The sequence below is a fragment of the Branchiostoma lanceolatum genome, chromosome 11 (genome assembly GCF_035083965.1).
Source record: "Branchiostoma lanceolatum isolate klBraLanc5 chromosome 11, klBraLanc5.hap2, whole genome shotgun sequence".
In the NCBI taxonomy this organism is placed as follows: Eukaryota; Metazoa; Chordata; class Leptocardii; order Amphioxiformes; family Branchiostomatidae; genus Branchiostoma; species Branchiostoma lanceolatum.
In genome coordinates this window covers 733,307-757,631 of record NC_089732.1, presented here as the reverse complement: position 1 = coordinate 757,631, position 24,325 = coordinate 733,307, and the positions used below count along the sequence as shown (strand labels likewise).

At 42.0% G+C, this 24,325-nt stretch overlaps 3 protein-coding genes and 1 long non-coding RNA gene across 6 annotated transcripts in view; 2 read left to right on the top strand and 2 right to left on the bottom strand.

Annotated features, from left to right (window-relative positions):
- Nucleotides 1-24,325, top strand: part of LOC136444784 (protein wntless homolog) — an 87,043-nt gene that overhangs the window by 6,039 nt on the left and 56,679 nt on the right. The gene's annotated exons all lie outside the window — the stretch shown is intronic.
- On the top strand, nucleotides 3,048-4,049 carry LOC136444788 (uncharacterized). Its single transcript, XR_010757322.1, has 2 exons — nucleotides 3,048-3,801; nucleotides 3,916-4,049. It is a non-coding gene; the product is annotated as an uncharacterized lncRNA (long non-coding RNA).
- On the bottom strand, nucleotides 9,747-22,956 carry LOC136444771 (uncharacterized). Of its 3 annotated transcripts, none has more exons than XM_066442511.1 (4): nucleotides 22,829-22,956; nucleotides 13,388-13,491; nucleotides 13,021-13,085; nucleotides 9,747-12,613 (listed from the first exon to the last, which is right to left on the bottom strand). In XM_066442511.1, the coding sequence occupies exon 4, from the start codon at nucleotides 12,598-12,600 to the stop codon at nucleotides 10,411-10,413; it is 2,190 nt and encodes a 729-aa protein (XP_066298608.1). In that variant the 5' UTR covers nucleotides 12,601-12,613; nucleotides 13,021-13,085; nucleotides 13,388-13,491; nucleotides 22,829-22,956; the 3' UTR covers nucleotides 9,747-10,410. The 3 variants fall into 3 exon arrangements, with proteins under 3 accessions (XP_066298608.1, XP_066298606.1, XP_066298607.1); XM_066442509.1 differs by having other exon boundaries at nucleotides 9,747-12,617; nucleotides 22,829-22,955; XM_066442510.1 differs by lacking the exon at nucleotides 22,829-22,956 and adding an exon at nucleotides 14,505-14,603 and having other exon boundaries at nucleotides 9,747-12,617.
- On the bottom strand, nucleotides 17,397-20,982 carry LOC136444991 (insulin-like growth factor-binding protein complex acid labile subunit). Its single transcript, XM_066442822.1, has one exon. The coding sequence runs from the start codon at nucleotides 20,980-20,982 to the stop codon at nucleotides 18,784-18,786; it is 2,199 nt and encodes a 732-aa protein (XP_066298919.1). The 3' UTR covers nucleotides 17,397-18,783.

Sequence of the window (24,325 nt, the reverse complement as noted above, 5' to 3'; positions counted from 1 at the left end):
GTCTTAAGTGTGTCCTTCAACTCAGCGCTGAGGTGGTTGGACTACCTGAGGTTAATTATAGACGTTGGGGTCGGACGACAGTGCCTTTTGTCCTACATGCCCTCAGGTGATACAGGTGGTACGTGTAGTTACATGTCTGAACATAATGAGTTGTTTTTGATACTCTGTAAACCCAATTACCCCTTTCTACACTGATATTCAGCTAATTTTAAGTCGTATCTCTACCGATCCCAACTTTTTCCTGCTAACTACATTTTGCAGGTGATGTCTGTGTGTGTCGGTGGGTGCGTGTGTGTGCAGATATGTATGTGTGTGTGTGTGTGTGCGTGAATGTGTGCATAAATGTATTTGTGTCTGTGGATGTATGTTTGTGTGTGCATGCATGAATATGTGTATTCGTGCCTGTGTGTGTGTGTGTTTGTGTGTGTGTGTGTGTGCCTGTGTTTTGTGTGTATGTGTATTTTCATGTTTGACTATTTGAATGGTTGTATGTATATGTACCATTTTTGTGTCTGTGTATATTATAGATAGATAGATAGATAGATAGATAGATAGATAGATAGATAGATAGATAGATAGATAGATAGATAGATAGATAGATAGATGGATAGATAAAATTTCATCATCGCAAATATTTGATCAGTAATATTTGAGACAGTAATGTTTGTTCCCACCGTTAAAGTTAAGTGCCGTGATCTACTCCATTTTCCCCAAACCGCTATAATTTCCTGCCGCTATATTAAAGTGAGTTACAGTAGATAGATAGATAGAGAAATAGATAATAGATAACAACTTGAAAACTCATTTCCAACCAGTTGCCTTCTTACGCTGTCCCTTCCCTGTCAACATTTTGGTATGACGTATGAACCAACACAACTGTATTTTAACCTAACAAAATTAATATTCTTCCTATTATCCAATGAATGTCTTCAGATTAGAAGTGGAAATCCTGGAAAGTTCCACAAATTTTGAAAGCCTGTCTTAACTGTGTTCTTCAACTCAGCGCTGAGCTCAAAAGGTGGTTGGACACGTGTGTATGGGTGTTTTGATGGTGTTCAGCACCAAGGACAGGTTTGTTTGCATGTTTTGATGGTGTTCAGCACCAAGGACAGGTGTGTTTGGGTGTGTGGATGGTGTTCAGCACCAGGGACAGGTGTGTTTGGGTGTGTGGATGGTGTTCAGCACCAGGGACAGGTTTGTTTGCATGTTTTGATGGTGTTCAGCACCAAGGACAGGTGTGTTTGGGTGTGTGGATGGTGTTCAGCACCAAGGACAGGTGTGTTTGGGTGTGTGGATGGTGTTCAGCACCAGGGACAGGTATGTTATGGTGAATGGATGGCATTCAGGACCAAGGACAGGTGTGTTTGGGTGTGTGGTAGTGTTCAGCACCAAGGACAGGTTTGTTTGGGTGTTTGGATAGTGTTCAGCACCAAGGACAGGTGTGTTTTGGTGTGTGGATGGTGTTTAGTACCAAGGAATGACGTGTTTTGGGTGGGTGTTAGATGGTGTTCAGTAACACACCAACTCCACAGGCACTCCTTGAGACCACTTGGCCAACACAGTTGAGTTTCCCTCAGTATTTAGGATTTATTAAAAATCTGACAGTACAATACATAGGTCAGCCAGGCAGCAAGGCTTGTGGTGGCTTCCCATAGAGATACAGCTCAAACAAACATATTCAGTAAGCATAAGCAAGTTGCACTTGTGAAAGTGCATTGAATTTCCGGTCTCCTGTTACAGTTTTGTCAAAACTTGCAAGGCATCAGTCCTGTGTCCAATATAGGAGCCAATTTCAAAATTTAGTTTTACATTGCTGTAGCCATAATCTATATCAACCAAGCAAATGATATCACCAGGAATATTACCTTTTTGTAATACTGTACGTTATTTAAATATTGTGAGTTAGCTCACTAGTTCAAAAGCTTTCCATCAATACATTGAAGTTACAATTATTCAAGAGTATCCACAGTAATTAAACTAATCCTGTCACCCTAACATGTGGTGAAACGTTTACTGAAAACTATTAAGAAAACTCACAGAGTTTCTTTATGTAAATTACACAGTTTGTAGCAGCTGCTCTTTTTGGTACATTGCAAAACATCAGTGCTGTGTCCAGGGCAAGCCAATTTCTAATGAGTTCTTTACATCAGCTATGATTATATTAGCCAAGCAAGGCCTTTCACCAGGATTATACAAGTAGTTTCAAACTAGGTTTTCATACAATGATTTAACATTGATTTTATCAATTCCATACAAGACTATATGTACAAGTTACAGTCAAATTGTAACTATGAAGTTAATTTCAACTAAGTAAATATTTCAAGCATGAATTCTAGCACAATTATACAGTAAAAATTATACGCAGCAACAATGAATGTAACTTGTCCTGTCACCCTAACGAGTGGTATAAGTACTAAGTTTGCTGAAAACTAAACAAGTGTTTGTTATGAATTTTACACCAAAGTTTGTAACATTTTCCCTCTTGTTAGACACATAATGACAACCATAGTTGATTAATTTTACCGGAAAATGATAGAGTTAATATTCTTTAAAGAGTAGAATATGATATAATATAATTAAAGTAATCATGAATATATCTATAAGTGTTCATCAGATCTCCATGCAATCTTTCATACACTAGTGTGGGTAGGTTGAGGTTCCTAAGCTTTTCCTTGTAAGACAATTCATTTAGCCTGTGTACCTTTTGGTGGCACATTCTAAAATTTCTGTCTCTACTACTGCATGTCCACGTGAGTGGTAACTATATGTGTGTGTACTATTGATTTGTTCGTTGGTAGGAATACCTCTTTATCACCAATTGTTTAGGTGTTGTCTAATGGTGTTGTAAATCATGAGGCAGCAGGGATGTGTATGTGTGCTGCTGCTGACTGCTGGTGATGACTGCGGGTTCATAAAGGTTTGGACTATCAAATTTGTGGGACTGTGGACCTTCTCTTGGTTATGGATCAGCACCCTACTCAGGGCCAACCATTGTGTACAGAGAGTAATGGCAATAGTCAGGTGTTGTCTAATGGTGAATCATGTGTAGGTGTGCTGCTGCTGACTGCTGGGGTTCCTCAGGGGTTCATAGTGGTTTGGACTATCAGCACCAGGGGCAGCTGCTGTCTGGCAGTTCACAAATTTGTGGGACTATAGACCTTCTGCAGTCACTGACGAAAGACTTTCTGCAGTCACTGACAAAAGACTTTCTGCAGTCACTGACGAAAGACAGCGGATGCTGTCTGCAAGGTCTGACTGTTTCAAAATTTTATCCAGTTGCTTGAGTAAGTATTTTTGGCGTATGGACCTTCTCCTGCTTATGGATCGGCACCACTATCATGACCCAGGGAGAGAGATGGAATCTCGTAACCATCCTCAAAGCTGCCGAGATGCTGCATCTTGCCTGCATCTTGCTTTGGCCTTTCTGATTGGTTGATTTCGTTGATTTTGTCGTACTCTGATGCACCAGGGTTATCAGTGGGAACGTTATAGACATGTTGGCTGTCTTCTGTACCGGGATCTGACATTTTGGATTGGCTGTTTTTGCCTGCGGGCTGCCTTATCTGGTCATGACCACTGGATGTGCCTGCCGGGTTCGAGTTGCTAGAATTCTGCTCAGAATTAGGATCCCTTTCCCTCCTCTTATACATGAAACATACTGCCAAGGCAAACGTGGAAATGATGAAAAGTCCAAGAAAAATGCACAGAGTAGCAAGAACAGGCACAGACAGGACAATGCCACCGCCAGTAGGGCCAGCATTGCTTTCTGACATTGTCGACTGAAAACCAAAAGGAGAGTCAGTACTGACTTTAGACCAGTCTGCGTTAGAGTCAGCATTGCGTGCTGTCTGGGGTGTTTGGGAAAAAGCTGGAAGCTCTGATGTAGACTTTACAGAAGGATCAACCAGAGGGGAGGTACTGACTGTAGACCAGCCTGGGTTAGAGTCAGCAGTGGGTGTGTTGCTGGGTGTTGGGGACAGTGTTTGTGCCTCTGATGTTGATTTTGGGTTAAGGTCGGCAGTGGGTGTGTTGCTGGGTGTTGGGGATGATGATTGTGCCTTTGATGTTGACTTTGCTGACTGATGAAAAGGAGAAGAACTGCTTACTGTAGGCAAGCTAAGAGTAGAGTCAACAATGCGTTTTGTGCTCAAAGTGGAGTAGACTGGTGTGGTCTCTTCACAGATCAGGTCTTCAGGATTTACATCCCGTAAGTATTGCCCTGTAAGGCTACCAGGTCCAGCACATCTGGTTCTCAAATGGGTAGGACCCGGTCATCCGCTGCTTAAAGGGAGCGGCGGAGGGAAAGAGAGGAGGCGCCGGCGGCGACGGCAGAGGGGGAGCCGGCGGCGGCGCGGCGTTCGGCGGTGAAGGCGTCGGCGTCGGCGACGGGGCGTACGGATCGGGGTTCCACGTGGAGAAAGTGAGCGCGGAGGCGCGAGGGGAGTACCAGAAGTACCGCGACTTCAACCGCTCGGCGAAGGGCTGGTTCGCTGTGGAGGGCGCGGAGACGTACGACCTGAGCGAGTCCGAGGCGGCGTCCCGCGGGCTGTTCGCCGTGCGACAGGTCGACACGGAGGCCGACGTGTGGCGGCCCGACCCGAACGTGGTCAAGGCCATCCTGCAGCAGCGCTCCGAGCTGCAGCTGCCCGACGAGCTGGCGGGCTTACCCGAGTCAGAGGACTTGTAGGTAGTAGTAACTTGTAGGCAGGACGGTCCGCGAGTAGCCTGGTAACCATTTCACATATGGCGGCAGCTCCACAGTATGTCTACGGTGCTGGGAGTGATGTAATCCCGACCAGTTCATTAGCGCACGCCGGGGAATTTTTACGGGGTCGGCTTCAATCACCTCACTCTACGGGACGGCAGTAATCAGAAAAGCCGGTTAGAAAGATAGGCAGAAAAAGGCATATGCTTTGTAGGGCTAGGGCGGGGAAAGACCCCATTGCGGGCCCATGAAGACTGGGTACCAGGCTATACTGTGAGGGCGAGGCATATCTTATTGCAACGTGTACAGAGTTATAACCAGACTTGCTCATTGCGAACATGAAACTTTTCATTCTCCAGAGTTATTACAGTAGAGCCAGGGGTGATACAGGCCCGCCATGAGATATATCAGAGAAGTATGTCGTTCATAGAGATTTGAGTTGTATCCAGAGGTGCTGGTTACAATTACAATTAGGGAGTAATGAAGGCACTGTTCGGGGTGAAGGCGTCAGGGGAGGTATAGGCAGAGTAGTACACCATTGTTATGGAACAAAGCTTTATCTACAAATCGAAGACTTAATGTATAGAAAGAAGCGCACATGGCACAATTTGTTTGTTAAAAGTTGGCACATTGTTAAAAGTGTGTCTTCCTCCGCCAGTGTGCTTGGCTTTCTGTGTATAAACTAGGCGGCTTGCTCTTTATGACATAGTAAACATGTTCTGATGTCACCACAGGAAACGCTGAGTCATCAGTTCTGCTTGTATATCGATGCTGGCTGTGCAGGTTATGAGTAAACGTAACGTGAGGCAGTTGATACAGTCAAATGTATGGGAAAAAAAGATAAAAAATGTGGAGTTATGAAGTTTAAAATAATACATATTAAAGGTTGTTGTACCAACTCTGATCACCTAGTGTGCTTACTGTTGAGTTGCAACGCAGAAATGATCATCCTCAGTCACTCACTCACTCACTCACTCACTCACTCACTCACTCACTCACTCACTCGGTGGTTTATTCGGTGGTTATAGGTCATAGGTCACTGCGTTGTGTCACCGTAAACACGTGCTAATGGATAAGTCATTATTTGCCATATTTATCTGTAAAGAATATCAAGGAATGAGACTGCAAAAATTACACATACAGCTAACAAGTTACATTTAATATCCAACCTTTCTAAAAGCCATGGTAACTAGGATGCATTATTGTAAGATTTATGCAATCCCAATGCAGACGTTGGAAAATAAAACCGTCTTTTCTCGCTTTTCCGGTTTGAAAAGCCGTTTGTAAAACAAACAAAACGGGAGCGAGAAAAACGTTACGACTTTGCACTCTAACATCTGCTTGGAGATTAGGATTAGACAAGATGGCGGCTGGTGTCGAACGACCGGAAGTCGGTCCAGGAGACCAGACCACTGTTTACCGGGCTGACCTTGGAAGGTTACATCGAAGGTGCGTGGAGATGCGGGGATACATGGGTCATCTATAGAAGGTACAAATTTGGACCGATAGTCCTGTTTCTACCTCTTATGTTATTGGAGACTGCAGTTGTGGCCTCTGGCGACATCGAATTTCGACTTATGAGAGTCTAGTATCAAATTATTAAAGTTAGTCTAAAATCGCACTTTGAAAATCACATTTCATCGTTACTAGTACGTGGAACCTTTTTTTAAAGACGATCTAAAAGGACTCGTTCCATCCAAATCTTGAGATGATTGGTGATAGCTAAACATTAATTTTGTGTCGGTGTCTAAAATGAGGGAGGGGGGCAAATAACGTAACTTAATTGTTACATTGTGTATTTGACATGAACAGAAATCAATATGTATAACTTATCAAGCGTGTGTCAAAGCACAATTACAAGTTAGAATACAATTGATCTTTATCAAAGAAAAATGAATTCTAAGCTCATGGTTGCTACTACGCATGCGCAGTGTCAAAGGTGAAGGCCCCGGAGACGTAAACAAAACCCGTTGAGACGTTGTTATGCAAATCGAGACAATGTCCAGACGAGCATTGTTTACAAGCCGGGGGGGGGGGGGGGCGGCTTCACCTTTGACACTGCAAATGCGTAGTAGCAACCGTGAACTAACTTATACAATAATACATACATTTGGTCCAAGAGATTAATCAATTTCTAAAAGAGTTGTCAGCCTCATTTGATATTTTTTCAAGAAAGGTTGATAAGATATGTTTCGGGTCTATGTGTTTGCATAATTCCAGTAGTTGGGGATTGATTTTTATGGTATTTTGTATGTGAACAGGTCTGTTGGCAAAATGAAGGACATTTGAAATTGGGTCCCTAGCTTCTTTCTAGGATACTGCAGTCAAATGTCTGGTTCTGATATCTTGTGTTCTGCATGTGCTATGGTCATACTTTTTATGTAGCTCTAGGTCTGTGAAGAAATGTGAAGAATTGGCCACGTTGTGCGTTTGGCTTTGGTATGTGGATAGTGTTCAGCACCAAGGACAGGGATGTTTGGGTGTGTGGATAGTGTTCAGAACCAAGGACAGGGATGTTTGGGTGTGTGGATAGTGTTCAGAACCAAGGACAGGGATGTTTGGGTGTGTGGATAGTGTTCAGCACCAATGACAGGTGTGTTTGTGTGTGGATAGTGTTCAGCACCAAGGCTGTGTGTGTTTGTGTGTGGATAGTGTTCAGCACCAAGGACAGGTGTGCTTTTGTGTGTGGATGTAGTGTTCAGCACCAATGACAGGGATGTTTGGGTGTGTGGATAGTGTTCAGCACCAATGACAGGGATGTTTGGGTGTGTGGATAGTGTTCAGCACCAATGACAGGGATGTTTGGGTGTGTGGATAGTGTTCAGAACCAAGGACAGGGATGTTTGGGTGTGTGGATAGTGTTCAGCACCAAGGACAGGGATGTTTGGGTGTGTGGATAGTGTTCAGCACCAAGGACAGGGATGTTTGGGTGTGTGGATAGTGTTCAGCACCAGGGACAGGTTTGTTTGGGTGTATGGATAGTGTTCAGAACCAAGGACAGGGATGTTTGGGTGTGTGGATAGTGTTCAGCACCAATGACAGGGATGTTTGGGTGTGTGGATAGTGTTCAGAACCAAGGACAGGGATGTTTGGGTGTGTGGATAGTGTTCAGCACCAAGGACAGGGATGTTTGGGTGTGTGGATAGTGTTCAGCACCAAGGACAGGGATGTTTGGGTGTGTGGATAGTGTTCAGCATCAGGGACAGGTATGTTTGGGTGTGTGGATAGTGTTCAGCACCAAGGACAGGGATGTTTGGGTGTGTGGATAGTGTTCAGCACCAAGGACAGGGATGTTTGGGTGTGTGGATAGTGTTCAGCACCAAGGACAGGGATGTTTGGGTGTGTGGATAGTGTTCAGAACCAAGGACAGGGATGTTTGGGTGTGTGGATAGTGTTCAGAACCAAGGACAGGGATGTTTGGGTGTGTGGATAGTGTTCAGCACCAAGGACAGGGATGTTTGGGTGTGTGGATAGTGTTCAGAACCAAGGACAGGGATGTTTGGGTGTGTGGATAGTGTTCAGCACCAAGGACAGGGATGTTTGGGTGTGTGGATAGTGTTCAGAACCAAGGACAGGGATGTTTGGGTGTGTGGATAGTGTTCAGCACCAAGGACAGGGATGTTTGGGTGTGTGGATAGTGTTCAGCACCAAGGACAGGGATGTTTGGGTGTGTGGATAGTGTTCAGAACCAAGGACAGGGATGTTTGGGTGTGTGGATAGTGTTCAGCACCAAGGACAGGGATGTTTGGGTGTGTGGATAGTGTTCAGCACCAAGGACAGGGATGTTTGGGTGTGTGGATAGTGTTCAGCATCAGGGACAGGTATGTTTTGGTGTATGGATGGCATTCAGCACCAAGGACAAGTGTGTTTACCTGTGTGTGGATGGTGTTCAGCACCAGGGACAGGTGTGTTTGTGTGTTCGGATGGTGTTCAGCACCAGGGACAGGGATGTTTGGGTGTGTGGATAGTGTTCAGCACCAAGCACAGGGATGTTTGGGTGTGTGGATAGTGTTCAGCATCAGGGACAGGTATGTTTTGGTGTATGGATGGCATTCAGCACCAAGGACAAGTGTGTTTACCTGTGTGTGGATGGTGTTCAGCACCAGGGACAGGTGTGTTTGTGTGTTTGGATGGTGTCCAACCTCAATCATAGTGTAACACACCAGCCCCACAGGCACACAGAGATTAGGACCACATGGCCAACACAGTTGAGTTTCCCTCAGTATTTAGCATTTATTGAAAATCTGACAGTACAATACATGGGTCAGCCAGGCAGCAAGTCTTGAGGCTTCTTTCAGAGATACAGCTCAAACAAACATACTAAGTAAGCACAGCATAAGCAAGTTGCACTTGTGAAAGTGCATTGAATTTCCGGTCTGGTGTACAGTTTTGTCAAAATTTGCAAGCCGTCAGTACTGTGTCCAGTATAGGAGCCAATTTCAAAATCTAGTTGTTTTACATTGCTGTTAGACATTATCTACCAAGCAAATGATCTCACTTTGCTTTAGCTTTGCATGATGCTGTATGTAATTTAAGTATGTAATTTAACTTACTGGTTCAAAAGCTATCCGTTATTACGAATTTATTAATTATTAAAAGTATCAACAGTAATTAAACTAGTTCTGTCACCCTAATACATACTAAATGTTAAGTTTAATGAAAACTATCTAAAGCCTCACAGAGTTTCTCTATGTAAGATACACAGTTTGTTACAGCTGCTCTTTTTTGTACATTGCAAAACATCAGTCCTTTGTCCAGGGCAAGTTAAGCCAATTTCAAATGAGTTCTTTACATAACTTTCAGCTATGATTTATGTCAAAAAAGCAAGTCCTTTCACCAAAAAGATACATGTAGTTTAAACTAGGTAAAGGTATTGTATGTAATTTAAGTATATAACTCAATAGGTCAAAAGTTACCCATGATTAACATTGAAGTTACTAATTCTATACAAAACCATATGTACAACTTAAAGTTACATTGAAACTAAGAAGTTAAGTTTAGCAAAGTCAATCTTTCAACCATGAATTCTAGTACATATATTAGAAAAAAGTGCACACAGTAATGTAACTAGTCCTGTCACCATAATATGTGGTAAGTACTAAGTTTGCTGAAAACTATAAAAACTACAAATTATTTGTTACACATTTCACACAGAAGCATTTTTGCTGTACATATGGAGACATAATATACAGGAAAGGGGTTAGATTTTGAAAAGGATTGTACTACACCTTTATAGAATAAAGTGGAATATTCTTAACACAGTAGAATATAGAATATCGTCAACGTGATAATATTTCTTATTACCTCTGATAGTAGTTTTTGTTATTCTTACATGTGTATCCTCATAGTGTCGAAGTTTTTTTGTTTTTTGCTTGAAATATGTTGTTTCTATCATCAAAATGACCATGAATATACATATAAGTGTTTATCAGATCTCCATGCCACGCAATCTTTTATATAGTGTATGTTAGCTTGAGGGCCCTAAGCCTGTCCTGGTATGACAATTTCTGAAGCCCGCATACTCTTTTCTTCTTACCCCTTGTAAACTTTTTTCTTTCTCTACCACCATTGAGTGGTAACTATATGGTGCCCCTCACTCTTAATGTGGATGTATCATTGATTTGTTCATTGAGAGGAAAACCTCTTTATCTGCAATGGTTAGGTGTTGTCTAATGGTGTTGTGAATCTTTAGGCAGCAGGGATGTTTAGGTGTGCTGCTGCTGACTGCTGGGGTTCCTCAGGGGTTCATAGTGGTTGGGACTATCAGCACCAGGGGCAGCTGCTGTCTTTGATTGGTTATCAATGGACTCATCATCGTTCTGATAGACAATAGCCTGTGGAACAGCCGCAGCATCTTTAGCAGCTGCTGCTATCACCTGGCTGTTCTCATATTTGGGGGACTGTTGGCCTTCTTTTCTAGCTTCTATTCCTTCATCATTCTCATATTCGATAAACTGTGGACCAGCTGCAGCATCTTTAGCAGCTGCTGCTATCACCTGGCTGTTCTCATATTTGGGGGACTGTGGACCTTCTTTTCTAGCTTCTATTCCTTCATCATTCTCATATTCGATAAACTGTGGACCAGCTGCAGCATCTTTAGCAGCTGCTATCACCTGGCTGTTCTCATATTTGTGGGACTGCGGACCTTCTCTTTCTTTTGGATCAGCACCATTCTCGGGGCACAGGGACAGAGATGGAACTTTGTAACCATTGTTAAAGCTGCCGAGATGCTGAATTTGATCTGAGGCTGGTTGTGGTCCTTGTGACGGACTAATGACGTCGTTATACTCTGCCTCGTCTGTCCATGTGTCACGACCACCGACTGTGCAAGCTGCTGCATCTGCTGATTCACTCTGGGAACTGGCCTGAGGGCCAGTTTGATTCTCAGGGGGAAGGGGAGGGGGCAGAACCAGATAGCCAACACTGTCAAGACTCTGCATGTTGCCTGCACCTTGGTGTGGACCTTCTGATTCGTTGATTTCACTTATTGTGTTGTACTCTGTATCAACATCATCAGTTGGAACGTTATAGATATGTTGGCTGTCCTCTGTACCGTGATGCAACATTTGACTGTTAATGCCTGCAGGCTGCCTTATCTGGTCATGACCACTGGATGTGCCTGCCGGGTTTGAGTTGCTAGAATTTTGCACAGAATTAGGATCCCTTTCTCTCCTCTTATACATGCACCATACTGTCAAGGCAATAGCGGAAATAATGAACAGTCCAAGAAAAACGCACAGAGTAGCAAGAATAGGCACAGAGAGGACAATGCCACCCCCAGTAGGGCCAGAAATGATTTCTGTTATCGTGGACTGAAAGGCAAAAGGGGATCTTGAGTCAGTTCTGGCTGTAGACCAGCCTGGGTTACGGTCAGCAGTGGGTGTGTTGCTGGGTGTTGGGGACAGTGTTTGTGCCTTTGATGTTGACTTTGCTGAATGATGAAAAGTAGAAGAACTGCTGATTGTAGACAAGTTAAGAGTAGAGGCAACAATGCGTTTTGTGCTCAAAGTGAAGTAGACTGGTGTTGTCTCTTCACAGATCAGGTCTTCAGGATTTACATCCCGTAAGTATTGCCCTGTGAGGTTACCAGGTCCAGCACATATGATCTGGTTCTCAAATGGGTAGGACCCGTTCATCCTCTGCTTAAAGGGGGCAATCCTACAGTCACACTGCCAGATGTTGTTGCCAATGTAGACAGTTGGAATACGAGCCAGTATGTCATATATGTCGGCTGCAATGGTGCTGATGCTGTTGTACCCAAGATCTAGACTGCGAAGCTGTGTTGTGTCATTGAACATGCCTGCCTCAATACTGCGGATGTCATTCCAGTTGAGGCTAAGCCTCTCTAGGCTACCAAGTCCAGCAAATATGTCAGCTGGTAGGTTAGTTATCTGGTTCTGGTAAAGCCACAATGTCCGCAGTTTACCAAGTCCCTCAAATGTGTCAGCTGAGAGACTAGTTATCTGGTTCTGGTGAAGATCCAACCACTCCAGGTTGCTAATGTCCACAAATATGTCAGCTGGTAGGTTAGTTATCTGGTTTTCATCAAGGTTCAGGTAAGTTAGGCTGATTAAGTTGTTGAATGTCTTGTTATGGATCATGGAGATCTGATTGTCACTAAAATATAAACCTGTCAATCTCCTATACCTTGAGAAATCAGACTGACGTAAGTTTGTGATGGCATTATTATCCAAGTCAAGCACAGTGATGGTTGTAGGCAGGTCCTGAGGAACACTGGTGAGGCCTTTCCTGATGCAGTAACAGTGTGATGAACAGCTGCTGCTGCTGCAGCCACTGCCTGATGAACACCTGCTGCTGCTGCAGGCTGCGGTCGGTCCAGCTTCCTTCAGGACGATCAGCAGAAGAACCAGCATCCTCCTCGCTTTGTTGGACATACTGGGGTGTAGCCTTCCTAGAACAGAGATTAGATACATTAGCATGGAAATCATTCTGTGTTGGCAGGAGTTAACAAGTCTTGAAAAAATTGCTTTCCTGATAGGGCCAGTGTAAATGGTCATTTCCACTGGCCAAAACCAACTGTCCACTGGCCCGAAATTTAACCTTTTCCGGCTGTGTTTCAATTAAGAAATGAGTTCAGAATTCAGAAGGTATTACACAAACTGGCAATTATGCAAATTAAACCTAATTTGCATGGCCAACATCTTATTGAATAATTCTCACCAACAATATTTACATGCCAAAAGTCATGAAAATCAATGATTCATCCTTCAGTTTGAATATCTATCCTCCACCAGGCCCTCAATGCATGCACAACAAAGCCAGACTTAAGGACAAATCAGTAAGACTGATCCTACCCTGATCCTTCAAGGAAGGACTGCAGGGCACAGATGTTTCAGTGGGCAAGACAAGGAAATGGTGTCTGCAAAAATAAAACATAGGCGTCCAAGTTCACAGGACCATGAAGTATATTATTCATGATTTATTTTTCATTCATAGATAAGAAATAAGGAAAGATTTTCAGAAGGTGACTGTGTGCCAACCAAGTGCGTTCTGACTGTGTTCCTGTTTGACATTTCCTCGTCGCCATTTTGATATGACCTATGAACCAAACATTTGATCGGACAATTGTTCCAACTATTTTACCTCTCATGGACAAAAATACATGACATATATCAGGTGTCATGTAGGATGATAGTCGAGAGTAGAAGTTGATCGACTTACCTCAGTATGAAAGGAGGTTCTACTGAAACTCCTTAAAGTCTCGGGGAGTCTATCTTAACTGTGTCCTTCAACTCAGCGCTGAGCTCTTGAAGTGGTTGGCCTACCTGAGGTTAAACATAGACGTTGGGTTCAGCCGACACTGCCTATTGTCCCACATGCCCTCAGGTGATACCTGTGGTAGTTACATGTGCCAACCGTCTGAACATAATGAGTTGTTTTTTATGCTCTGTTAAGTATTGGGGCTTGAAATACATGAACTTAAATTTTTCCTAAACCATGATTCAGCTATCAGGTAAACCATTAATGCAAAATCCTGGTTTCATTCATCCATTAGAATTGCAAGAACAATACTTTGAAATTTTCCTGCAATCTTTTTTTTCGTGCAAACTGCAGGTGATAGGTATGTATTTCATGCCCCGTGGTATGAAGTCAGAAGCCAAATTAGTTATTCAGGGAATTTAATGGTTTTCATTACTAAGAAAACTTCTGATTTGTGCGTGCATTAGCGTGTGCTTGACTGTGTGTGTGTGTGTGTGTGTGCGTGTGTATGTGTGTGTGTGTGTGTGTGCATGTTTGTTTGTTTGTTTGCTTGTTTCTTACAGGCATTTGTGACTCTTCTAACCAAAGATTATAAATGTAGACGTGGAAATCATGGAAAGCTTCTGCTATTTCAAAATCAAAAAAAGCTGATAACAGAAGGTGGCTGACTGTGCCATCCAAGTGCCTTCTGACAGCATTCCTGTCTGACATTTCCTCGTCGCCATTTTGTCATGACATTACGTAAGGAACCAAACATGTTGACACAAGTACATGTATGTTTGAAAGCTTGAATTCTCCTTCTTATTAACGCCGACGAGTTTCTTAAGAAGAAATGGAAATGGTGGCGAGTTCCTGAGACTTTAACCTCAAGTAAAAATGGCTTGTATCAGAAAAAAAGGTGACTGCTTGCCAACCCAGTGCCTTCTGACACTGTTCCTGTTTGACATTTCCTTGTCGCCATTTTTTTGTGTCGTATGAACCAAACTTTAGATCTGACAATTCTTCCAACTATGAACTGTCATGGACAAAAAATACATCAGGTATCATGTAGGGACTGAAAAGAAGTTGATTGACTAACCTTAGCACAAAACGAAGTTGTATTCAGTCCGCAAACTCCTTAAAGTGTTGGGGAGTCTGTCTTAGGTGTGTCCCTCACCTCAGCGCTGAGTTCATGAGGCGGTTGGACTCCCGAGGTTGAATATAGACGTTGGGTTCGGTGGACACTGTCTATTGTCTTACATGCCCACAGGCGATACCTGTGGTATACTGTGCCAGCCGTCTGTACATAATGAGTTATTTGTGATGTTAAGTATTAAAACTTCTATCAGGGCTAATACCTTGCTTTACTGAGACACTTTGCTTTATAAGTTCAGGTGGTTGTCTTGGACGGGATTCTTTATTCGCTGTCAAAGCCCTACAACTAGGGCTTCATAATCAGCTGTGTCAAACCTTTTCTTGATTTGTTTTTGTCTTGATTTGCCCACAGGGGTCTGTGGAAAGTTTCCTAATTATTGTGTAGGTACACAGTTTTTTAAAAAAACAACTGTAAAACGTCAGAAACGTTGATGCTAAAAAAAATTATTGTCATAAGCTTGTACCAATCACCTGGGTTATGATAGCACGTTGACGTCACTTAGCCTTGGGGGATGAACTACTGATATTTACATGTCGAATGATGGGTGACAGTTTTCTTATGCTGGAGTTTTAGTGTGTTGGATTCTGTCCGGAAAGCTATTAAAGAACACATTAGTCCAAATTGTTACGGGGACCCTCTTGATTCTGAAAAATCGAAAGTAATCGTTCCATCCAATCTTGAGATAAATGATGAACGATTTTAGGTACACACATTCTGTGTTCTAAACATTCTATAGTCATGATTTTTATGTAGCAGATACATGTAGCTCTTGTTCTGTGAAAAAATGTGAAGAATACTGAATTGGTATCAGATATCTCCCCCTAGCAGCTTTTTAAAACTGCAGTGGGCCTTTTTGAAGGAAATTTTGTAAGAGGTGAACACCCCAAAGGATTGATGAATTATGATGTTGCAGCCATGTAAGTAGCTGAGGTGATAATTGACATGATAAATGGCTGTTAATGCTGAACATGACCTTATATGGTAAATTGATGAGGAAATCTTACAATTACCCTCTGTGCTGGCTATGGGTGGATACCGGTTCACTGGACCTGATTCGGACCTTTATAACATCCAAAAACTGAAAGACAAAAACCTGAGTCCAAAAAAACCTGAACAAAGTACAAATATATTTTTCTAATTTGTTTGACAAAAAGTGTTTTGAGTCTCCCCTCTGAAAAGGCATGTAAAATAAGTGCAACATTCAAATTACAAACACTGGTTGATCTTGAAAGTCTTCACACCAACAAACTTTTAAAGTCGTGCGTGTCAGTATAAATTCTCTATGCTTAATATTGGTCTAATAAGACAAAACATCAACTGGACAGGATCAGGTCCAGGTTAAGGTCCGGACCTGAACCTAAATCTCTGGACCTAAACTGGACTTTTATTTATTTATTTATTTCTATTTCTTTATCCAGGGTGGATGCACTCAGTGCTAACCGCACTGCTTTTCAGGCGTGCCCTGCACAAAATAACATAAACAGACTAAATAACATAACAAGGAAATAACATAGAATAATGAACAGAAAGTAACCAAAAAAGATAATATATACATAACCGAGCGTCGAATCCAAATCATAATCCTTAAATCATAGTCGATATGGCAGGCCGGGTCTGGAGGTCAGAGGTCAGCAGTACTGTCTTACTTGTTTTTTAAAAGTTTGGCCCGACGTAGCCGCTCTTGGACCTTATTAAGCCAAACAGGTATCCACCCCAAATGCTGGCCCAATCGGCTCCTCCATAAGTGTTTGCCTGTATACATGGATGATGTTCAGCAACAAGGAAAAAACATTTACCTGTGTATGGTTGGTATTAGATTTATTAACCTGTGCATGTAAGGTGTTCAGCACCAAGGACAGGTGTCTGCGGGTGTGTGGATAGTGTTCAGCACCAAGGACAGGTGTGTTTGTTTGTGTGAATGGTGTTCAGCACCAAGGACAGGTGTGTTTGGGTGTGTGGATGGTGTTCAGCACCAGGGACAGGTGTGTTTGTTTGTGTGAATGGTGTTCAGCACCAGGGACAGGTGTGTTTGTTTGTGTGAATGGTGTTCAGGGCCAGGGACAGGTGTCATTGTGTGTGTGAATGGTGTTCAGCACCAGGGACATGTGTGTTTACCTGTGTGTGGATGGTGTTCAGCACCAGGGACAGTTATGCTTGGGTGTGTGGATGGCATTCAGCACCAGGGACAGGTGTGTTTGCTTATTGACATTTGAGCCCTAGTCACATTCTACTTTCCAACTGACCTATAGATAATAAAGTCACACACCAGCTCCACAGGCACACATCACCACTTGGCCAACACAGTTGAGTTTCCCTCAGTATTTAGCATTTATTAAAACTGTGACACCCGTACATTACATAGGGTAGCAAAGGTGGCCAGGTGTCTGCTGCCCACAGAGATACAGAAAATGATACAAACTAAAGCAAACATGAATAAAATCTTGATTCAATCTATAACACTGGTTTACAATGTGAAAATGTCAGACATTTCATATGTCATTCCAACATCTTTCATCAATGATTCAAAATTAATATTTTCAATTTTTTTCTTAACATCTATTTTGAATCATTGATGAATGATGTTGGATTGGCGTTTGAAACGTCTGAGATTTTCATGTTGCAGTCCAGTGGTAGAGATTGAATCAAGATATTATTCTTCAATTTCCTAAATGATTAATATTCACAAACGTATAAAGCAAACACGCTCAGTATGTTGAGCATATGATGTATAAGTAGCACTTGTGAAACTGCTGTACATTTGCCTTTTCGCTTTTCTGGTACATTGCAAGACGCCAGTCCTTTGTCTCTATTATAAGGAGTTGATTTCAATCTTTCACATTACTGTCAGCTATAATTTTATCATCCAAGCAACCTGGCCTTTCACCAGAAATATACATGTAGTTTAAACTAGGTTTTCATTATAAAATGACTGTGTAATTTAATTTAAGTATGTAGCCCACTCGGTCAAAGGTTAACCATGATAAACATTGAAGTTGCCAATTCTATACAAAACATATGTACAACTTATAGTTACATTAAAACTAAGAAGTAAATTTTGATAATTGTTTCAACCATTAATTCTAGTACATATAATATTTAAAAAGTATCCACAGTAAATAAACTAGTCCTGTCACCCTAACATGTGTAAGTACTAAGTTTTGCTTTGCTGAAAACTATTAGAAACACAAATCATTTGTTACAAATTCCACACAGAAGATGGCAACACTTTTGCTTTTGCTATACTTACAGATGGAGACATAATATACAGGAAAAGGGTTCGATTTTGAAAAGGATTGGTCCTCACCTCTATAGAATGAGTGGAATATTCTTTCCAGAGTAGAATATAGAATATGGTTATTTATTTAATAATAATATTTCTTGTTGTCTCTGGCAGTAGTTTTCAATATTCTTACAAGTGTATCCTCATAGTGTCGAAGTTTTTTTTGTTTTTTGCTTGAAATATGTTGTTTCTATCATCAAAATGACCATGAATATACTTATAAGTGTTTATCAGATCTCCATGCCACGCAATCTTTTATGTAGTGTATGTTAGCTTGAGGGCCCTAAGCCTGTCCTGGTATGACAATTTCTGAAGCCCGCATACTCTTTTCTTCTTACCCCTTGTAAACTTTTTTCTTTCTCTACCACCATTGAGTGGTAAATATATGGTGCCCCTCACTCTAAATGTGGGTGTATCATTGATTTGTGATAAGAAAACCTCTTTATCTGCAATGGTTAGGTGTCGTCTAATGGTGTTGTGAATCATGAGGCAGCAGGGGTGTGTAGGTGTGCTGCTGCTGACTGCTGGGGTTCCTCAGGGGTTCATAGTGGTTTGGACTATCCTGTGATTGGTTATCAACTGGCTCATAATCGTTCTGATACACGTTAACCTGTGGATCAGCTGCAGCATCTTTAGCAGCTGCTGCTATCACCTGGCTGTTCTCATATTGGTGGGACTGTGGGCCTTCTCTAGCTTGTGAATCAGCTCCATTGTCAGAGCCCAGGGAGGAAGATGGAACCTCATAACCATTGTTAAAGCTGCCAAGATTTTGCATTTCAAGACTCTGCATGTTGCCTGCACCTTGGTGTGGACCTTCTGATTGGTTGATTTCGCTTATTGTGTTGTACTCTGTATCAACATCATCAGTTGGAACGTTATAGATATGTTGGCTGTCCTCTGTACCGTGATGCAACATTTGACTGTTAATGCCTGCAGGCTGCCTTATCTGGTCACGACCACTGGATGTGCCTGCCGGGTTTGAGTTGCTAGAATTTGCACAGAATTAGGATCCCTTTCTCTCCTCTTATACATGCACCATACTGTCAAGGCAATAGTGGAAATAATGAACAGTCCAAGAAAAACACACACAGTAGCAACAAGGGGCACAGACAGGACAATGCCACCCCCAGTAGGGCCAGAAATGATTTCTGTTATCGTGGACTGAAAGGCAAAAGGGGGTCTTGAGTCAGTTCTGGCTGTAGACCAGCCTGGGTTAAGGTCGGCAGTGGGTGTGTTGCTGGGTGTTGGGGACAGTGTTTGTACCTCTGAAGTTGATTTTGGGTTAAGGACAGCAGTGGGTGTGTTTTTGAGTGTTGGGGACAGTGTTTGTGCCTTTGATGTTGACTTTGCTGAATGATGAAAAGTAGAAGAACTGCTGATTGTAGACAAGTTAAGAGTAGAGTCAACAATGCGTTTTGTGCTCAAGGTGAAGTAGACTGGTGTTGTCTCTTCACAGATCAGGTCTTCAGGATTTACATCCCGTAAGTATTGCCCTGCAAGGTTACCGGGTCCAGCACATATTATCTGGTCTTCAAATGGGTAGGACCCGTTCATCCTCTGCTTAAAGGGGGCCATTCTGCAGTCACACTGCCAGGGGTTGTTGCTAATGTCGACGGTTGAAATAGAGGCCAGTATGTCATATATGTCAGCTGCAATGGTGCTGATGCTGTTGTACTCAAGATCTAGAATGCGAAGCTGTGTTGTGTCATTGAACATGCCTGCCTCAATACTGCGGATGCTATTCCTGCTAAGTTCAAGCGTCTCTAGGTTACCAAGTCCCACAAATAAGTCAGCTGGTAGGTTAATCAACTGGTTCTGCTGAAGATACAAGATCTGCAGATTACCAAGTCCCACAAATATGTCAGCTGACAAAGTTGTTAACTGGTTCTGGTGAAGAGACAAGTACTGCAGATTACCAAGTCCCACAAATATGTCAGCTGACAAAGTTGTTAACTGGTTCTGGTAAAGAAACAACCACTGCAAATTACCAAGTCCCACAAATATGTCAGCTGGAAGACTTGTTAACTGGTTCTGGTAAAAAGTCAAGGACTGCAGATTACCAAGTCCCACAAATATGTCAGCTGGTAGGTTAGTTATCTGGTTCTGGTTAAGCCACAAGGTCTGCAGATTACCAAGTCCCACAAATATGTCAGCAGAGAGATTAGTTAACTGGTTCTGGGAAAGATACAAGATCTGCAGATTACCAAGTCCCACAAATATGCCAGCTGGTAGGTTAGTTATCTGGTTCTGGGAAAGATACAACCACTGCAAATTACCAAGTCCCACAAATATGTCAGCTGGAAGACTTGTTAACTGGTTCTGGTTAAGCCACAAGGTCTGCAGATTACCAAGTCCCACAAATATGTCAGCTGAGAGATTAGTTATCTGGTTCTGCTGAAGATACAAGGTCTGCAGATTACCAAGTCCCACAAATATGTCAGCTGAGAGACTAGTTAACTGGTTCTGGTGAAGATACAAGATCTGCAGATTACCAAGTCCCACAAATATGCCAGCTGGTAGGTTAGTTATCTGGTTCTGGGAAAGATACAAGATCTGCAGATTACCAAGTCCCACAAATATGTCAGCTGGTAGGTTAGTTAACTGGTTCTGGTGAAGCCGCAAGTCCCGCAGATTACCAAGTCCCACAAATGTGTCAGCTGAGAGATTAGTTAACTGGTTCTGGTAAAGCCACAAGATCCCCAGATTACCAAGTCCCACAAATATGTCAGCTGGTAGGTTAGTTATCTGGTTCTGGTCGAGCCACAAACGCTGCAGATTAACAAGTCCCACAAATATGTCAGCTGAGGGATTAGTTAACTGGTTATCATCAAGGTCCAGTCGAGTTAGGCTGGTTAAGTTGTGGAATGTTTTGTTATGGATCATGGAGATCTGATTGTGACTAAGATCTAACCATGTCAAGCTCCTATACCTTGAGAAATCAGAATGACTTAAGGTTGTGATGGCGTTGTTATCCAACCTAAGCCAAGTGATGGTTGTAGGCAGGTCCTGAGGAACACTGGTGAGGCCTCTCCTTCTGCAGTCACAGTCTGATGAACAGCTGCTGCTGCAGGCTGCGGTCGGTCCAGTTTCCTTCAGGATGATCAGCAGAAGAACCAGCATCCTCCTCGCTTTGTAGTACATACTGGGGTGCAGCCTTCCTAGAACAGAGATTAGATACATGGGAATCATTCTGTGTCGGCAGGATTCAACAAGTCTTAAAAGTCTGCTTTCTTGATAAGGCATGTCATTTCAACTGGCCTGAACCAACTTTCCACTGGCTCAAAATTTCACAACTTTCCACCTTTTTCTGGCTGTGTTTCAAGTCAGAAATGAGTTCAGGTATTACACCGACTGGCAATCTAGCTATTAGATCCTAATTTGCATGATCAACATCTAATCACATCACTTCTCACCAAGGATAACTACATGACAAATATCATGAAAGTCAATGATTCATCCTTTAGTTTCAATATCTATCCTCCACCAGGCCCTCAATGCATGCAGAACAAAGACAGATCCTTAAGACTGATCCTATCTTGATCCTAGAAGGAAGGACTGTAGGGCACAGATGTTTTAGTGTGCAAGACGAGGAAATGGTGACTGTAGAAAATAAACATAGGCGTGTAAGTTCTAAGAACCATGAAGGATATAATTCATGGTTTATTTTTCATTCATAAATAAGAAATAAGGAAAGATTTTCAGAAGGTGACGGTGTGCCAACCAAGTGCATTCTGACTGTGTTCCTGTTTGACATTTCCTCGTTGTAATTTAGTTATGACGTATGAACCAAACATTTGATCGGACAATTGTTCCAACTATTTAACCTTTCATGGCCAAAAATACATGACATATATCAAGTATAATGTAGGATAATAGTCGAGAGGTGATCGACTTACCTCAGGATGAAAGGAGGTTCTACAAACTCCTTTAAGTCTCGGGGAGTCTGTCTTAAGTGTGTCCTTCAACTCAGCGCTGAGCTCTAGAAGTAGTTGGCCTACCTGAGGTTAAATATAGATGTTGGATTCAGCCAACTCTGCCTATTGTCCTACATACCCACAGGTGATATCTATGTTAGTTACAAGCTCCAGCCGTCTGAACATAATAAGTTGTTTTTTTGTGCTCTGTTAAGCATCAGGGCTTGAAATCCTTTTAATTTTTTCTAAACCGATATTCAGCTATCGGGTAAACCATTAAATGCAAATCCTGGTTTCATTCATCCATTAGAATTGCAAGAACAATACTTTGAAATTTTCCTGCAATCTTCTTTTTTTCGTGCAAACTGCAGGTGATAGGTATGTATTTCATGCCCTGTGGTATGAAGTCAGAAGCCAAATTAGCTATTCAGGGAATATAATTATGGTTTTCATTACTAAGAAAACTTATGATTTGTGCGTGCATTAGTGTGTGCTTGACTGTGTGTGTGTGTGTGTGTGTGTGTGTGTTCATGTTTGTTTGCTTGCTTGTTTCTTACAGGCATTTGTGACTCTTCTAACCAAAGATTATAAATGTAGATGTGGAAATCATGGAAAGGTAATCTGCTATTTCAAAATTAAAAAAAGCTGATAACAGAAGGTGGCTGACTGTGCCATCCAAATGGCTTCTGACAGTGTTCCTGTCTGACATTTCCTCGTCGCCATTTTGTCATGACATAAAGTAAGGAACCAAACATGTTGACACAAGTACAAGTATGTTTGAAACCTTAAATTCTCCTTCTTATTAACGCCGACGAGTTTCTTAAGAAAAAATGAAAATGGTGGTGAGTTCCTGAGACTTTAACCTCGAGTAAAAATAGCTTGTATCATAAAAAAGGTGACTGCGTGCCAACCCAGTGCCTTCTGACAGTGCTCCTGTTTGACATTTCCTTGTCGCCATTTTGTTGTGTCGTATGAACCAAACTTTAGATCTGACAATTCTTCGAACTATTCAACTGTCATGGACAAAAAATACATCAGGTATAATGTAGCTAAGAAAAAGTTGATTTACTAACCTTAGCACAAAAAGAAGTTGTCTTCAGTCCGCAAACTCCTTAAAGTGTTGGGGAGTCTGTCTTAGGTGTGTCCCTCACCTCAGCGCTGAGTTCATGAGGCGGTTGGACTACCCGAGGTTGAATATAGACGTTGGGTTCGGTGGACACTGTCTATTGTCTTACATGCCCACAGGCGATACCTGTGGTATACTGTGCCAGCCGTCTGTACATAATGAGTTATTTGTGATGTTAAGTATTAAAACTTCTATCAGGGCTAATACCTTGCTTTACTGAGACACTTTGCTTTATAAGTTCAGGTGGTTGTCTTGGACGGGATTCTTTATTCGCTGTCAAAGCCCTACAACTAGGGCTTCATAATCAGCTGTGTCAAACCTTTTCTTGATTTGTTTTTGTCTTGATTTGCCCACAGGGGTCTGTGGAAAGTTTCCTAATTATTGTGTAGGTACACAGTTTTTTAAAAAAACAACTGTAAAACGTCAGAAACGTTGATGCTAAAAAAAATTATTGTCATAAGCTTGTACCAATCACCTGGGTTATGATAGCACGTTGACGTCACTTAGCCTTGGGGAATGAACTACTGATATTTGTGTGTCACATGATGAGTGACAGTTTTCTTCTGCTTGAGTTTCAGTGTGTTGGATTCTGTCTAGAAAGCTATTAAAGAACACATTAGTCTAAATTCGCGCTTTTGTTGTTACTAATTGTTACGTGGACCCTTTTGATTCTGAAAAATTGAAAGTAATTGTTCCAGCCAATCTTAAGATAATTGATGATTGATTTGAGGTACACAAATTCTGTTTCCTAAACATTCTATAGTCATGATTTTTATGTAGCAGATACATGTAGCTCTTGTTCTGTGAAAAAATGTGAAGAATTGGTATTGAATTTGGCCCCCTAGCAGCTTTTTAAAACTGCAGTGGGCCTTTTTGAAGGAAATTTTGTAAGAGATGAACACCACAAAGGATTGATGAATTATGATGTTGCAGCCATGTAGGTAGCTGAGGTGATAATTGACATGATAAATGGCTGTTTATGCTGAACATGACCCAATATGGTAAATTGATCAGGAAATCTTACAATTGCCCTTTGTGCTGGCAATGGGTGGATACCGGTTTGCTGGACCTGATTCGAACCTTTATAACATCCAAGAACTGAGTCCAAAAAAACTGAAAGCCAAAAACCTGAGTCAAAAAAACCCTGAACAAAGTACAAATATATTTCTCTATTTTGTTTGACAAAAAGTGTTTTGACTCTCCCCTCTGACACAAAAAGGCATTTAAAATAAGTGCAACATTCAAATTACAAACACTGCTTGATCTTGAAAGTCTTCACACCAACAAACGTTTATAGTCATGCGTGTCAGTATTAATTCTCTATGCTTATGATGTTTTTTACAGCCATGTAGGTAGCTGAGGTGATAATTGACATAGTAAATCTGTTTTTGCTGAACATGACCCAATATGGTAAATTGATGAGGAAATCTTACAATTGCCCTTT

What these genes read in the sequence shown, in the direction of transcription:
- LOC136444771 (XM_066442511.1), bottom strand. Translation starts at nt 12,600, where the DNA reads ATGTCCAACAAAGCGAGGAGGATGCTGGTTCTTCTGCTGATCGTCCTG.
- LOC136444991 (XM_066442822.1), bottom strand. Translation starts at nt 20,982, where the DNA reads ATGTACTACAAAGCGAGGAGGATGCTGGTTCTTCTGCTGATCATCCTG.